The sequence below is a fragment of the Setaria viridis genome, chromosome 1 (assembly GCF_005286985.2).
Source record: "Setaria viridis chromosome 1, Setaria_viridis_v4.0, whole genome shotgun sequence".
Lineage (NCBI taxonomy): Eukaryota > Viridiplantae > Streptophyta > Magnoliopsida > Poales > Poaceae > Setaria > Setaria viridis.
In genome coordinates this window covers 21,519,587-21,535,386 of record NC_048263.2, presented here as the reverse complement: position 1 = coordinate 21,535,386, position 15,800 = coordinate 21,519,587, and the positions used below count along the sequence as shown (strand labels likewise).

Below are 15,800 nucleotides of genomic sequence, written 5' to 3'. Positions count from 1 at the left end.
GCCTTCCTTTTAAGGTAATTAAATAAATACTTAATATTTATAAAATGTATAAAATATGAATAATGCTTTATCAATCACAAATAATTCTTAACCCATAAGAAATTAGATTTGCAAGTTAGAAGATATTTACCACTTTTTTCTAAAATTAAAAGAAAAAGCTATAGGAAGGGTTAAATGAGAAAAATAAAAATATAGGTTAATCTTTTTAGATTTTTGTGTGTCGACTTACAACTTTATCATGATAAGTCGTATAGTCCTTATTGGCTTGCAACTTTATCATGAAGGAAAGTTGTATAGTCTGTTATTTAAAAAGTTTGCATTCTAACCCCTGCATATGTTGTGCCGTAGATCTAGAAGCACCAGAAGAGGATTACTGGGAATTTTCAGAAGGACCCTTGGAGTCCGACGAAGTGTTTGAATTTGTTCCCTGTGAAGCAAATTCGTCGGCTTCTACTAATCTTTTTAACGATCAAGGCAAGCCCCGGTGCATTTATACCTATCTATTTTGGAGTCGTTATTTCATGTGACTAGTTATAGGTTATTTGTTTATTGCATGCACTAAGTCTAGGAGTTGAATGAAACCTATGTTTGTGTATGATCCTGCCTTGATTTAAGGACATCTTTGCCACTTGTTCGAATCCTAGAAACTACCCAAGTCTAGAATTGCTTACTTGCTTACATGATTGGTTTACCAACCTTAAGGAAAACTCTTAAGTCATACATGTTGCTTATGAAGGATAGTCTGGAATATAAAAACAGACAGAAGCTAGAGATGTAGTTCTGTCTGCTAGATTAATCTGGTTAAGGCCCGATTCGTGTCTTAACCGCTGATCAAGTGATAAACATCTGATCACTTACTGGGTATGGGACCAGTAAAGCCCAGTAGGTTAGTAAATTCTATGATCAGGAATGCTTCGTACCCGCGCTTGACGTGCTGGAGATTGGCAGGGGTGTAGCCTGAAACTCACATGGAGATCAGGCCAGACGTGGGGTCCCATGTGGGGGTGCATCCCTGGGTCCGGGTAGTTGTATTCCTAATCATTGACTTTACTAATCGAGAGGTTGTTAGTACGACCTGGACAGTCGTATAATGCTGGTGATCGGGGTACTCTCCTGCAGGATGTAATTAGATCCGGATCGCCGCAATTCTCGGTTATGAATGCACTTGATCACTGTTGAGCATCGTAGTATAAACTCATGTGATATAAAATCTCCTGTTGCCAAGTACTGTATGATTTAACAGCTATGATTGTTTTACTTTTGTTATCATCTAGAATGATTAGGTAACGACTTAACTAAAATAAAAGATAAAACTAAGGCCTCACTCGTAGTAAGCTTTTTCGGAAAAATTGTGTCAACCAAGCACACCCAAAAGCTGACATGCATTCCAAAGAAAAACTATTATATTGGTTAGTCGGGTAAGACTTGCTGAGTACCCCGTACTCAGAGTTTTCCCCTTGTGGTTATCTTTCAGAAGCTCCACAGGAGACTACCGAGGAGGAGACCCCGAAGACCTAGAGTATTGACCTGAGTCTCACCAATACTCTAGAAAACATTTATCGACACATCTTCTCCTGAACTATTTATGTTTAATCTTAGAGTTTGTCTAACGCTGCATCACTAAGTTTACCTCAACTTATGTCTTGTAATAACTCGTACCTCTTAACTATGTATGTAAAAATGTAATGTTTGTTGATATTATCCCATCGCGGATATTATCCTGATGTATGGTAATGAGACACGCCGTGGATTCTTCGAGGAGTCCCAGGGACACTCGACGGACTACCGGACTTATGCTGTTTTAGGTGCGTTTCGGATAATTGCCATTCCAACGGCGATTAGGCGCACTTAAACCAGCTTAAGTTGGGCGGTTCCGCCACACCCTCTTCTGGCAAACGCGCCGGTAGGAGCCGAAGGCCGGCAAGGACGCCGGCGACCTGGGAACTCGCTCCCCCCTCGCATTGTTCTTTTTACCTAGCCATGCTTATCTTTTTACCGCTCCCCACGCTTGGTCTCACATGTAACTCCGGTGGCCTCCTTACACTATAAAAGAGGAACCGGGGGTCTAAGACAGGAGGAGACTGAACGCACAACTCAAGACACCATAACGCTCCCTAGACAACAGAACGCACGAGCGCCCCTACTAGAGCGTCAGGGCACATCCAAGAGACTTGGGACCGGTTCCCTCTCTCGCACTCCTGTGACCCCTATTACAGAACCCCGCGTGGGCAACACGAGCAGCTCCCGATACTGGACGTAGGGCGTTCCCTTGCCCGAACCAGTCTAAACCCCGTGTCTCCCACGTTACCATCCGAAGCCTTACGCGTATAAAAGAAATTTACTAGTCTAAGTCTTACCCGCTAATCTTGACAACGACACTGATGTTCAATGACTTGAGATGACTTGGCTTGGAATGTATTATTAATTATTTTGGACTTTACTGCATGTATTTTCATTTCATATTTGTGAGAAGTAGTTCAAGTCGTTCATTTTGTCTAAAGAACACTGTATTTATTCGAACCAGGGGCAAGAATGGCAATCTACCCTCAAACTCCTCTTTTCTGGAGCTACGGACACCCTCCCAGCCAAACACCTCCGTTAGACAGCTCCAACTCTACCCAGAGCTGGCTCCACCTGGAGTTCTGGAGTGGAGCAGCTCCACCTAGAGTTGGAGCCATGTCAAACAAAGCCTAAACAGTGAGCTAAAGCAAAAGCAGATTGTGCAAATACTGGGCCCAAATTGTAAGACTTACTCATACTGAGCTGCCATGAACAGCCCAACGCACAATTCGTTTTGGGCCTTGTTTTGTCATCATTTCTCTTCATCTGATTTGATGATGTTTCTCAAAAGAAAAGGAAAAAAAACTAATTTGATGACATATAATGACACTTCTATCTAACCATCAATTGAACAAAAGGCCCAACGCTATTTGCTCGGAAATAAAGAATAAGTTTGCACATGCTGCAGCTTGATTGGAGCAGGGGCAGAAAGCAACTCCTTTTATTGTATCATTATAATTTTCTTTGGAGATAAAGGCATCGAACCAACTCACGCTTTACAGACGTGCGTTATGCAAGCACCTCTGACAAAAAAAGGGAAAATAAGAAAATAAGAAAGGAAAGGAAAGAACCAGCATTTCTTTTTTTAATGATGAATTAAGCAAAACCTGTTGGATTGGAACACCATGTCCGGCTGGAAGAGATGGTCGGCAGTCGGCACCCCGGCCCGAACCAGGCTCCGCTTCTCTTCGGATTTCGAAAGGCCTAAAGCTACGCTCTCAACTTTCAAGCCAGGCTGCTCGTGAACAGGTCTGGTGGCAAAAAGAATTCAGTAAAAACGGGCTGAAAATTAGTTGGCGTCGCCTTGAATCGGAGTATACCCATGTTCGAGGTGAGGGTATACAGGTAGCTTGTCGCTTGTCGGTGTTCACTAATGCGAAAAGAAAAGGCACCTGATGCTCTCGGACTTTAGAGCAAACTAGAGCAAACTAGTGCTAAACTTTATCAGTCTCACATTGGATGCTCGGATTTTAATGCTCTCGAACTTTAGAGCAAACTAGAGCAAACTAGTGCTAAACAGAAGCTAATTATAAAACTAATTGCAAAACCCCTGAACTAATTCGCGAGACGAATCCATTAAACTTAATTAATCCATCATTAGCAAATGGTTACTGTAGCACCACATTGTCAAATCATGAACTAATTAGGCTTAATAGATTTATCTTCCGAATTAGATTCCATCTGTGCAATTAATTTTATAATTAATCTATATTTAATACTCCTGATTAGTATCAAATATTCTATAGGATAAGTGCTACACTTTAGCAGGGGAGCCAATTGAAATGCGTGCTTCGTGCTCGACCGTGCATCGTCTGCGCTGGACTGCATGGGCTGACTGTGCTCCTGCAACCGAAAGGGGTTGCGTTGAGCCAAACAAAATACAGTCGAAAAAGTGGGGCATGGGCGCATGGCGATGAGGAATGCAATGGCGCGGTCGCGCGGAGGCCGGTGTTCTCGGTGGTTGTGCCGTGCCGCGTGGACTGTGCGCCTAGCAGTGGGCCGGGTGCGGCACGTGCGGTGGCACCGCGTGGTCTTCGTCGGTGGTGGGTTTGGTGAAGGTGCGCGCGCGCATCTTGGGGTGCTTCATAGTCTGAAGTACTGTAGCGCTAACCTAAGCAGCAGCAATAGTTCTTCTTTGATCCCCTTATATTTTAGCCTCCAGAGAGCTATATTTATGTGTTTTTTGTTTGACCTGCTACGCCATTAAAACAAGCAATATCTCAGTGCTGTTTGTTATTAACCAAATGATTCTAATCTTATAATTGCCGCGCTCGCATGAGCGGCAGAATTAGCCTGCCATGGAATATAGCAAAGCAAAGATCAAAATCCAAGAAAATCCTGCTAAGCTCCTGGGTCCCATAATCTGCAGACTGCAGTGGATCAAAGACCATACGGGTACTAGCGTGCCCTACGACCATGGAAGCTTCCATCAACTCTGTGCACGTTCGTTTCGCAGCACGGCCCCCAGAGAGGCCAGAACCTTCTGCTTGTATGAGGTTCATGACACAGTACCGTGCCCAGCACACTGCTGCTTCGATTTCCACGGTCTTTCCACCTGACCTTATCTTCTTTTGCCCACATCCCGCGGAGGTTGTTTCTGTCTCTGCTTCCTTGCAAATACGCGCAAACTGTCAACCAACCGATCTTTTGCCCACGCCATAGGGTGTAGTCTTGTCAACTTGACAGTTGATCCCGTCTCTTCTTCACCAGAAGAACGAGCAAAGGTCCAATGCACCAACACGTACATGGCATAGTTACTTTAGGGGTGTTTGATTCCACCTGCTAAAGTTTAGCACCTGTCACATCGGATATTTGATACTAATTAGGAGTATTAAATATAGGCTAATTATAAAACTAATTGCACACATGGAGTCTAATTCACGAGACGAATCTATTAAGCCTAATTAGTCTATGATTTGACAATATGGTGCTACAGTAACCATTTGCTAAAGATGGATTAATTAGGCTTAATAGATTCGTCTCACGAATTAGCTCGGGGTTCTGCAATTAGTTTATAATTAGCTCATGTTTAGTCCTTCTAATTAGCATCCGAACATCTGATGTGACACTGTTAAAATTTAGCACCTAATATCCAAACACCCCTTAGTCTCTTTTCAAAGCCACCCCGTCCATTCTCGTTTCGGGTTGGGATTTGGATCATCTCGCATTTCAAGCAACGCTAAATGACCGCGTTGGAATCTTTTAGTTGCCACTCGTAAAAAACATTTGTTCTTGACCTAAAGCTGATGGCCACGTATGTCGCAAGATCCGAAAGGCTTTGGGGGAGCGAGAAGGCTCGATCATCTGATGTTGATTCCAAACGGTACTTCATTTTGTAGTTCATATGGGTCAAGCAGTTACTTCAATCGAGTCAAAATAGTTGTTGCTTCCAAGTTAAATAGAAAGATAGGAAAACCAGCTTAGATAATAACCTCGTACCTCGCTGAATTTTGTTTATGTGTAGGAAATATAGCCCCATTAAACCATAGTTTGTGATTTTGGTGATTGAGTGACAACATAGTCATTGGGACTAACATGTGTATCAAGAATGAGCACTTGTAGGATTTCATAGGTTCCATGGATGCATCACAAAGAAAGATACTAAAGCCAAGACAAAGAAAGGAATGAATTGGACTTGTCCCATGAATAATTATTTTTAGGTTGATCAAATGGCTTGGATTTTTTTCTTTCATAAGCTTTCCATAGAGTCCAAGATCATCAAAATCAGACTCACGGAAGATGTGAGAACTTTCGATGGCATGAGCTATCCATGTTGGAAAGTTCTCACGGAAGTATTTTTCCAAGCTAAGAGGCTAAATGTTTGGAGAGTCACTAGTGAGGGCATGAAAAATAAAGGGAAATAAGAAAAACAATATGATGTGATTGCCAAGAACATTATCTTGTCCTCACTTAGTGAAAGTATTTTCAATCATGTACTTACTTGTGAAAATGTTAACAAGCTATGGATGACTATCAAAGAGAACAATGAGGGCTCAAAGGACGTATCTAATGAAAGATACGATGTTCTCATTGATAAGCTTAATAACTTTAAGCAACTTGATAATGAGAATCTCGAGGCTATGTACTCACGCTTAAATGTTCTTATGAATGAGATCAATGCTTTATGTGTGAAGAATATCAAGGATGCAGAACTCAATCGCAAAATCCTTCATAGCCTTCGGAAGCCGGATTATGATTTGGTGAAGGCAATTCTCTTTGAAATGAAGCTCGATGAGTTGACTTCAAATCAAATTCTAAACAAGATCATGGCATTTGAGTTTCGGCTAATGGACAAGCCCAAGATGCAACTCGAGGATAAGCCCAAAAAACCATCTTCTCCAACTCAAAGCCTTGCTCTTTCAAGTCAACAAGAGAAGAAGTTGAGGAAGACGGCAATTCATGGAAGCTCAAGTGAAGAAGAAGAAGATGATGATGATGGTGAAAGCTCCTCAAGTGATGAAGAAACCAAGTTCTTGGTAATTGTGTACGCCAAGAAGGTCTTCAAATACGTGAAGGAGATCAACATGTACGACTACAATGTCCACTTGAGAGAAGGACGTCATCATCAACAAATGAAGATCATGAAGATCAAGCACAAGAAAAAGGAGGAGAGGAAGCCCAAGTAAGAAGCACTCACCATCGTCCGTGAATGGATAAGCAGTGAAGAATCAAGTTCTTGTAGCTCCAGTAATAAATCAAGCAAGAACTTCACCACTTGCTTCATGCAAGGTCCCTCATCATCATCATCATCACATTTTTGCCTTATGGCCCGAGATATGGAAAGAAATGTAAGTGATGATGAATCTGATTCTCCTTCTATTGATGATCTTCTTGAGCTAATCCATGAGCAAAAAGGCTCATTAAGAAACAATCTAAGCAAATAAAAGAACTCAATGCTCTCAATGATGTTAACGCTACCTTTGCTACAAATTATGAAAATTTGTTGTGCAAATTTAACTTGCTTAGTAAGGAGCATGACGAGCTCAAATCTAAAATTGAGAGCACTGAAAATGAAACTAAGGATTCCTTGGAGCTAGATGAATCATCTATCTTTTGTGCAATTCCTATATCTAAGGTAGATGTTTCAACTTTTTGCATTGATTTACTTGATGAATCTTGCTCACTATCTTGCAATGAGAAATACTTTGAGAATATTGTTGTAGAACCATGTGATGATCTCATTGCCAAGGAGAATGATGAGCTCAAGCAAGAAGTGCAATGGCTCATGGGAAAATTGGCCAAGTTGAAGGGCAAGGACAAGGCGGACAATGTACAAGCCTCTCAAGACAAGAAGTGCAATGTCCAACCTTCTCAAGATAACCATGATTACATGGTGAAGAAGCTTGAGAAGGGAGCAACCGTGACTTTCTTCAATTGTCATAAAGAAGGCCACAAGTCCTACCAATGCTCTCAAGTGAAGAAGATGAGAAAAGATGAGAAAAAAAGATGAACTTCACCATCAAGAGCTCTATCATCTACACCAAGACCAACCGCAAGAATAAGGCCAAGAGCAACACCTACGTCATAAAGAAGAAGACCAATGGCAAGGTGATTGCACATAAGGTTGGGAAGATGTAGAAGGAGTGGGGTTGGAACTGACCCATTTGGGTTCCCAAGAAAGTGATCACCAACATGAAAGGGCCTCAAATGGTTTGGGTTCCAAAAGACACATGAAGCCCATGATCGGCTAGGGGGGATTTGGAGGCTTGGCTCACAAGAAAATAAAGGTTCAAGTCTAAAAAGCCAAGCTCACAACATTGAACATATATGCTCAAGTCCCCCATCCAAAGGTAATGGTAGCTAGAACCCAATTCAAGCATCATTGTAGCTCCATTGCCATGTCTGATTGCATTGTGTTCTCATATGATATATATTGCAATGCCTAGTTATTTTGATATGGTAGGTTTCTTGTGTATCTCTCTAACCCATGAGCAACCTACATGGTTTGATATATCTGGTTCTTTCATGATACATGCTTTTTCACTTAGTATCTTTTGTATCATGAGCACATCCTATAGGGTTAGCTTCCCTTTTGTTGTCAAAAACAATATTCATACTCTTGGTTGGTGATTCAAATACTAAATGCAAACATTTAGGGGGAGCTTATCCTATGGTTTGTGATTTTGATACTAACTTTTTTACAAGCTTATCTTGTGTAGTCTCTTAATGGTGCGTTCCCGATCCAGTGCATCACACTAAGAGAATGCTATTTCACTCTCATTATGAATTAACAACTCTATAAGAGTGACTATAGCAATATGAGCATTCATGCTTATTGAGTCATATCCTTGCGAGCTTACATCTCATATATAAGTGCAAAGGCAATGCACTCATACATTCCTTATCCTTGTGGTACCTCATGTGTTTCTCTTGTTATCCTCTTTCAAGTGGTGTCATCTTCAAGTGATATCATTTTCAAGTGGCTCATCTCAAGTGGTGCCATCAAGGTAAGAGATATCCCCCGGAGGTATGCATTGCTTAATCTTCCAAGTGGTATTCTTGTCAAATCATTTGTCCTAGTATTTCATGTCGTTTAGTTGTGCACATGTTTTTCACACCATCATGTTGTGCACACACATAGGGGGAGCTCGCTAATGTCATGCTAGTTTCATGAATTATGGATCCATCCTAGTCATTTTTAAGTGGTATCTTCATTGGTACCATCACATGTGGATCATGGTTCATGAAGCTATCTCCCTAGGCTACTAATGTTTTCCTTTGAGCTATATTTGCAAGGTCATGGAGGCTTACAAATGGAAGAGATTGCCTTTTTAGCAATTTAATTCCAAAGGGGGAGAAATGTGGAATCAAAGCAAGAGCCAGTGCAAGAACCTATGTGTGAACATACATAGGACGAGAAATACAAGAAAAAAAGGGACAAGTACATCAAGGGAGAGTCATATAAAGATGTTCAGAGGGGGAGGTTGGACAATGGTAAGCATCCAAGCAAGTGTAAGTGGTTCAATTGGTCAATTTTTGCAAAATTATGCTTGCTTTAATTGTGTTGTCATCAATCACCAAAAATGGGAAGATTGTAGGGAACATGGCCCCATTAAGCCATAGTTTGTGAGTTTGGTGATTGAGTGACAACATAGTCATTGGGACTAACATGTGTATCAAGAATGAGCACTTGTAGATTTTCATAGGTTCCATGGATGCATCACAAAAAAAGATACCGAATCCGGGACAAATAGAGGAATGAATTGTACTTGTCCCATGAATAATTATTTTTGGGTTCATCAAATGGCTTGGATTTTTCTAGAATCTTGTATAATACTTCACAAGCTTTCCATAGAGTCCAAGATCATCAAAATCGGACTGCGGAGTAGAAAGTTATGCGCAAAATAAGATGTGCTGAAAAAAGAGCACAAGAAGTTCTGGTAGCAGAGGAACATCCGGTGCTTACAAAAATACACTTTACGGATGATTTGATGAATAGACAAGGGCATGCACTGGATCATCTGATGCTACCATCGGAGTTTGCATATTTACTTTGTCAAAATCTCCAGAGAGGTTGACAAATAGGTGAGGGGGGCACCGGAAGGTCCGACGCCTGAAAATTTGCATGCGTCGGACTTTTAGGTCATTCATCCAATGCTAAAAGTTGATCAAAAGGTCTGTATTTTTCTAGAATCCCATGTATAATTTCATAAGCTTTCCAACAAGTATAAGATCATTAAAAACGGAGTTCTGAGTAAAAAGTTATGGCCAAAATAAAGAGGGGCATACGGTAGCACCACTTATATGATGCTAAAAAATATATACCATCGGAACATCCGATGGTACACTTTAACTAACCATTGGAGCAACTAGCCTTGTGCGGCGGACGTGGAGACCCCCTTCGGAGAAGCTCCTTAGAGGAGACAGCATCAAGGTGACCGAGAGACTTGGCGTGAGCCTTATTGGTCGAGCCTTTTGTGGCAAGTCAAGGGGCACCTTGGGAGAGACTTGGTGACCGGGAAGCAATACTCAAACAATACTCTTGTTTGAGTGTTTCAACAATGTGGACTAGTGGTGACTTAGTACCTACCGATACCATGGGATAAATCCTTGTGTCAAGAGTTTGCTTCTATCCCTCCTTACGTTTCCGTATTTCATATGCAACCTATGTGCCTTTACTTTCCTAGAGTAGTATCTTGATAGGATTAGCTATAGGTTGTAAAACTTATTTTGGGATGAGGGTTTCACACTAGACCAATTGTAGCACATCTAGATAGCATGATCTAGTTTATATTTTGATGCAACTAGTGGAAGTCATAGGTTTAGCTTTTAAGTCGCCTAATTCACCATCTCCCTCTCTTAGGCTAGGAGGACCGATTTCTCTTATTACGCTACCTTGGATGAAGGTGCCCATTTATTTGAGTGTGGTACCAGTTTACCGAGGGCAAGAAAAAAAATAGCAGAAAGTACTTAGACAAGTGTAGGGTGGCATGTACTGCAATTGAAAAAGGTTGACAAGGCTAAAGCAATAAATATTCTGAAACGAAGGAGTAATTGTTGATGATGGGTTGTAGTAGTAGCAGTTCACAATAAGGGTGTAGTGTAATTTATTTAGCAACGACAAAGATGGCAGGAGAAAGGAAAAGTGCTTAGAAACTCTGTGATGATATAGGAGTACTTGCTTTAAAATGATATACTTGCATTGAATCCACGAGAGTAATAGTAGAAATTCGCTGTATAACCGAATCACAATTCACAAAGAACATTTACACACATGCAACTTGTTGGTTGGATAAAATTCAAGGGTACAAAGCAGCTGTTATTTTTTTTTCTCTTTGAAAGAAAATGCTACAAAGCAACTTCACAAATCACTGATGTGGTTTTGATGCGTCAAACCGGCTTGGTTGAAACTTACAGGAGGTTAAGCAAAGATGTTGAGTCAAATTGGAGCCGGAAATGCAGATTTAGGCCTGAACCTGCTTCGGTTCTGCTCCCGAGGGGATGAAGCTGGCCTCAACCTCTGTCTTGTGTGCCTCAGCACCTAGGCCAGAGCCAGCGCCCGGGCAAGGCTGCTCATGAGCAGGTCTGCCGCGAAGCATCTCCAAGAAGAACTCAAGAAGAACAGGTTCGAACCCCGGCATCTTGGAGTATCCCGGGCAGTAGTTGATGTCCAGGATGAAGTACTTGGCGTTGCCGTCGGCGTCCCTCGCCCAGATCAGGTCGAAGTTGATGAGGTGCAAGCCCAGCGCCCGCCGGAGCTCGCGGGCGACCCTGTTCACGAAGTCCTGGGGTGGCATCTCGGCGTCGCCAGCGGCGGGGGGCGGGAGGAGGGAGATGTTGGCGAAGGGGGCCGCGGCGTCGGCGGCGAGGTCGTGCAGGCGCTCGTCGGGCACGTCCGGTAGGCTGCTCCGCATGACGCAGGTGGCGTGGTCGCCCACCACGTAGACCTTGAAGAGCACGCCGCCGTGGTTGACGAACTCCTGGAGCACCAGCGGCGCGCGGAGGCCGCGAAGGCCCTCGCGGCGGTAGACCAGGCACAGGTCGTGCGACGCGGCGCTGCCGTCGACCTCCACCGGCTTGGCGATCAGCGGGAACCGGAGGCCGCCGGGGACCGCGTCCGCATCGTCGCCGCCGGCCAGCGCCGCGGCGTCGCCGACGAAGACCTGCCTGGGCGTGGCCATGGCGCCCTCTTTCGCTACGCCGAGGCCGGCGACGACGTCGAGCATGGTGAAGCGGTCGAGGATGCACTCGATGGCAGCGGGCGGGTCGACGACGGGGACGTCCGGGTGGAGAGCGGAGAAGGCCTCCAGCTGCGCGCGCCACGGCTGGCCGTAGAGTTTGTGGACGATGAGGTCGAAGGGGCCCTGCTCGACGAGCGGGCGCGACGCGTCGACGGCCACGAGCCGGATGCCATGCCGCGCCGCGAGGTCAATGAACGACGGCTGGACGAAGGTGTCGTGCTTGTTGGGCAGCATCGCGTAGCCGATGGTGTAGGTGTGGTCTGCGGGGGAGGAATGCTCCGCCATGATCGAGCTTGATCCTGTTGCTTCAACTGCTCGTGTCGTGTCCTAGTGCAAAGTACACACTACATAGTGGATGATATGCCTCTCGCAACTTGCGGTCGTATATATGCATACCACACCACGGTAGCTTAAATAGCAGATGCGTGAGCTCACTTGCATTGGCACGACGAACACGTACAAGATAATAAAAAATTGGCAATGTGGGGGTAGGTGAGAATTGCGGACATATCTAATCCAAACTATTACCAACTTCAATCAGGTACTAATATGTACGATTTGGAGCCTTTTTACCATTGTTATTCAGGCTAGCTAAATTTTCGTGCGTCGCTACAGGTTAAAAGCTTGAAGGGGGTGTCGTTTCTTGAGGTAAAGTTTAATCTGTGTCACATCGATTCTTCGGAAGTTAATTAGAAGGACTAAATATGAGTTAATTATAAAACTAATTGTATAGATGGAGACTAAATGGGGAGAAATCTATTAAGTCTAATTAATCCATCATAAACAAATGGTTACTGTAGCAGCACATTATAGTCAAATCATGAACTAATTAGGCTTAATAGATTCGTCTCGCCGTTTAGCCTCCATCTATGCAATGGATTTTGTAAATAATCTACAGTTAATACTTCTAATTAGTATCTAAACATTCGATGTGATAGATGCTAAAGTTTAAGGGTAGGAACCAAACCTCCTTTTTAGAACTTCTAGCACTTCTAGCAAAATGCAACTCGTATGTAGCTTTAGTGCAGCATGTAGCACCTGCACCTCCATCACTCCATGTAATAATCTATCAACATGGACGGTAGTGAGGAAAAAAAAACTAATAGATGGCTCCATACTTCCATGCGAAAGTACATGCATCTATCTATCTTTCCGAAATACCAACCCCAATCTATACGCTGACCAATCCAGGAACGAAAACTGGTCAAAGTGCCCGTAGTCCCCATGCATTAAATCTGACTCACCAAGCTACAGGATTAAAACTTCATGGTAAATTGGTAATTCTTCAAGTCAATAGCCTCATCTAGAATTCACAGGCACACGGCAAAAGGTCACCGAAACTTGTGATGCAGTCAAAAGGGAAAAATATAGTTTTCTTTATTTGCCACTATACTGAAACAAAAGAGATCTAGACCAAATGACACATGCAAGAACTAAAATACCACAAAACTTTACGAGGAATGTCGGTGCAAAATTGAACGAGAAATTGAAGCAATGGAAGATGATTGGATACTCACGAATAATCCGAACACTGAGCAGGTTCTACTAATTCGCTAGCTATTGATGGCCGGTGACCCGGTGTAATAAATTGTTGGTGCCCTGTTGCTCCCTCCCGGTGTTTAGAAAAAAGTAGTTCAAAATAAATTTATTAGCTTATTATAAACGTCATGCACTTATACAAAAAATGAAGGAAATGCATATGGAAGTAGTATTATATTGTTGAACTTTAGGTATGACTAGCACGATGTCCGTGCGTTGCAACGGTTAATACATAGTCCGTATTATATTGTTCGGCTGCAGCTCGAGGTCAAAATCAGCAAGATAAGGCACACCATTTCATAAAAAAAAAAGATGAGGCACACCCATCGAGTGCGATCCTGCCCATGCAGAATGCTATGATTTTTCTTTGTTTTACCCCATACATCACATTTTTAGAGTTTTACGTGTAGTTTCGTCGGCTACATTCATTATCACTACGTGCCTTTTATTTTTACTCTTTTATGCGCTTGCTGTTACTGGGATTGAGTGACAAATAGTCAAGCCTCCCAATTCCAAATTATTAGTGAAAGAACGAGGTCCATCAATTTATAAAGTACACATTCCTCAAACTTTTACGGAGGAAAAGCTGGAGAAGACATTAAATTGTAAGATTTTAGCTTCATGATGTTCGTTGGTTTGGACTACTACTATTTTTTTTTCCTTGGTTTGGACTACTACTATTTTTTTTAACATTAGGACTACTACTATTCACTATTGTATATTTAACGTAAAAAAGATGAATGTGCGGTAGCTCGGAGGCCTCGGTCATTCTTCTCTCTTGTTTTTCACCATCTACACGCGTAGCTGCTCCCCGTGGTGGACCTGTAAAGGAACCTTATCCTTCTCCCAGCGCAATCTTCCCATGGACATGGAGTCAAGCAGGAGCAGCGCGAGAGCATTTCAAGCGGCGCGCTGGAAGGCAGTGAGCACGTGGAGCTGCTGGATCACCTCGTGGCCAGTGAAGCTCCCGTTCTTTGGTTGCGCGGGAATGTGGGGCAGCTGTGCGCCGGCGAGAGGCCCCGTTGTCATCTTCATCGTCCTCCCGCGTTGCTGCCGCACCGACTCTGATGCCGCCACCCGCTTCCTGCACAAATGCGTCGCCTACCATCGCGCACTCGACGCCCGCCTCGATTCTCTCCTCGCCCGACGCATCGATATCGACTGTGCCGCCACCTCCCTCCTCCACTCCGCCCTGCCGGTGCTCTTGCTCGCGGCCTCCGACGCCGCCGCGCTTAAAGAGTCCTCCTCCTCCACAGCGGCGCTCGCTAACGCACTCTCCTCCTGCGTCTGCCACCTTGACGCGGCGCATTCCAGGGCGGACGCCGCGCTGGACCAGTCCCGCGTGTTCGAAGCAGCAATGCGAGCCTTGGCTGCCGACGATCTCGCCGCTGCTGCCACTGCCACACACGAATTCCTCACCATCGAAGAGCATGAAGAGCAGTGAGGATTGTGCTGGAGAAGCTAAGGCAACACCAGTTGTACGCCAAGTTCAGCAAATGTGAGTTCTGGCTTGACAAAGTAATTTTTCTCGGCCATGTGTTGACAACAGAGAGAATGCTATAGATCCGGAGAAGATTGAGGCCGTGTCAGAATGGCAACAACCGAAGAATGTGACAGAAATCAGAAGCTTTATCGGTTTGGCAGGGTACTACCGCAGATTCGTTGAGAACTTCTCCAAGATTGCAAAGCCGATGACAGAATTGCTGAAGAGCAACATACCATTCGTTTGGCCAGACAAATGTGAAGTGAGCTTCCAAGAACTCAAGGCCCGACTCACTACCACCCCAGTTCTGACTCTTACCGACATCAAAAAGGACTTCGTGGTATATTGTGATGCCTCGAGATAGGGTCTCAGATGTGTATTGATGCAGGAAGGCAAGGTTGTGGCATATGCTTCTCGCCAGCTGTGGAAGCATGAAGAAAATTATCCTACACACAACCTAGAGTTAGCTGCAATTGTTCATGCTCTGAAGATCTAGAGGTACTACTTGATTGGCAACAAGTGTGACATTTACACTGATCACAAGAGCCTGAAGTACATCTTTACCACTGAATATGAGGCAGAGAAGATGGCTGGAGTTGATCAAGGATTACGACTTGAACATCTAATACCACCCTGGCAAGGCGAACGTTGTGCCAGATGCTCTAAGCTGAGGCAGTTATTGCAACAACCTGATGATACAGAATGAACAACTCGAACTACATGAAGAGCTCAAGAAGCTGAAGCTTGAGATCATGGAGAGTGGGCAGTTGAATGAGTTTAGGGTGAAGTACAATTTGGAAGACCGAATCAGGCAAGCCCAAAAGAGTTGCTCAGAGATCGAGGGTCTAAAGGACCTCATGGCTAGGGGATTAGCTCAAGATTATCGAATTGATGACCAATGCACTATTTGGCTGAAAGACCGCATATGCGTACCCCGAGACTGGGATATCAAACAGGCTATCCTGAAAGAAGCCCACAACTCGCGGTATTCCATACACCCGGGGTGTACAAAGATGTACCAAGACCTGAAGGACCTA

The 15,800-nt window shown here is 43.8% G+C and overlaps 1 protein-coding gene across 1 annotated transcript; it reads right to left on the bottom strand.

The window, feature by feature from the left end:
• Positions 1-10,720: 10,720 nt before the first annotated feature.
• LOC117862938 (inositol-tetrakisphosphate 1-kinase 4) lies at positions 10,721-12,113 on the bottom strand. Its single transcript, XM_034746490.2, has one exon. The coding sequence runs from the start codon at positions 12,024-12,026 to the stop codon at positions 10,965-10,967; it is 1,062 nt and encodes a 353-aa protein (XP_034602381.1). The 5' UTR covers positions 12,027-12,113; the 3' UTR covers positions 10,721-10,964.
• Positions 12,114-15,800: the final 3,687 nt, after the last annotated feature.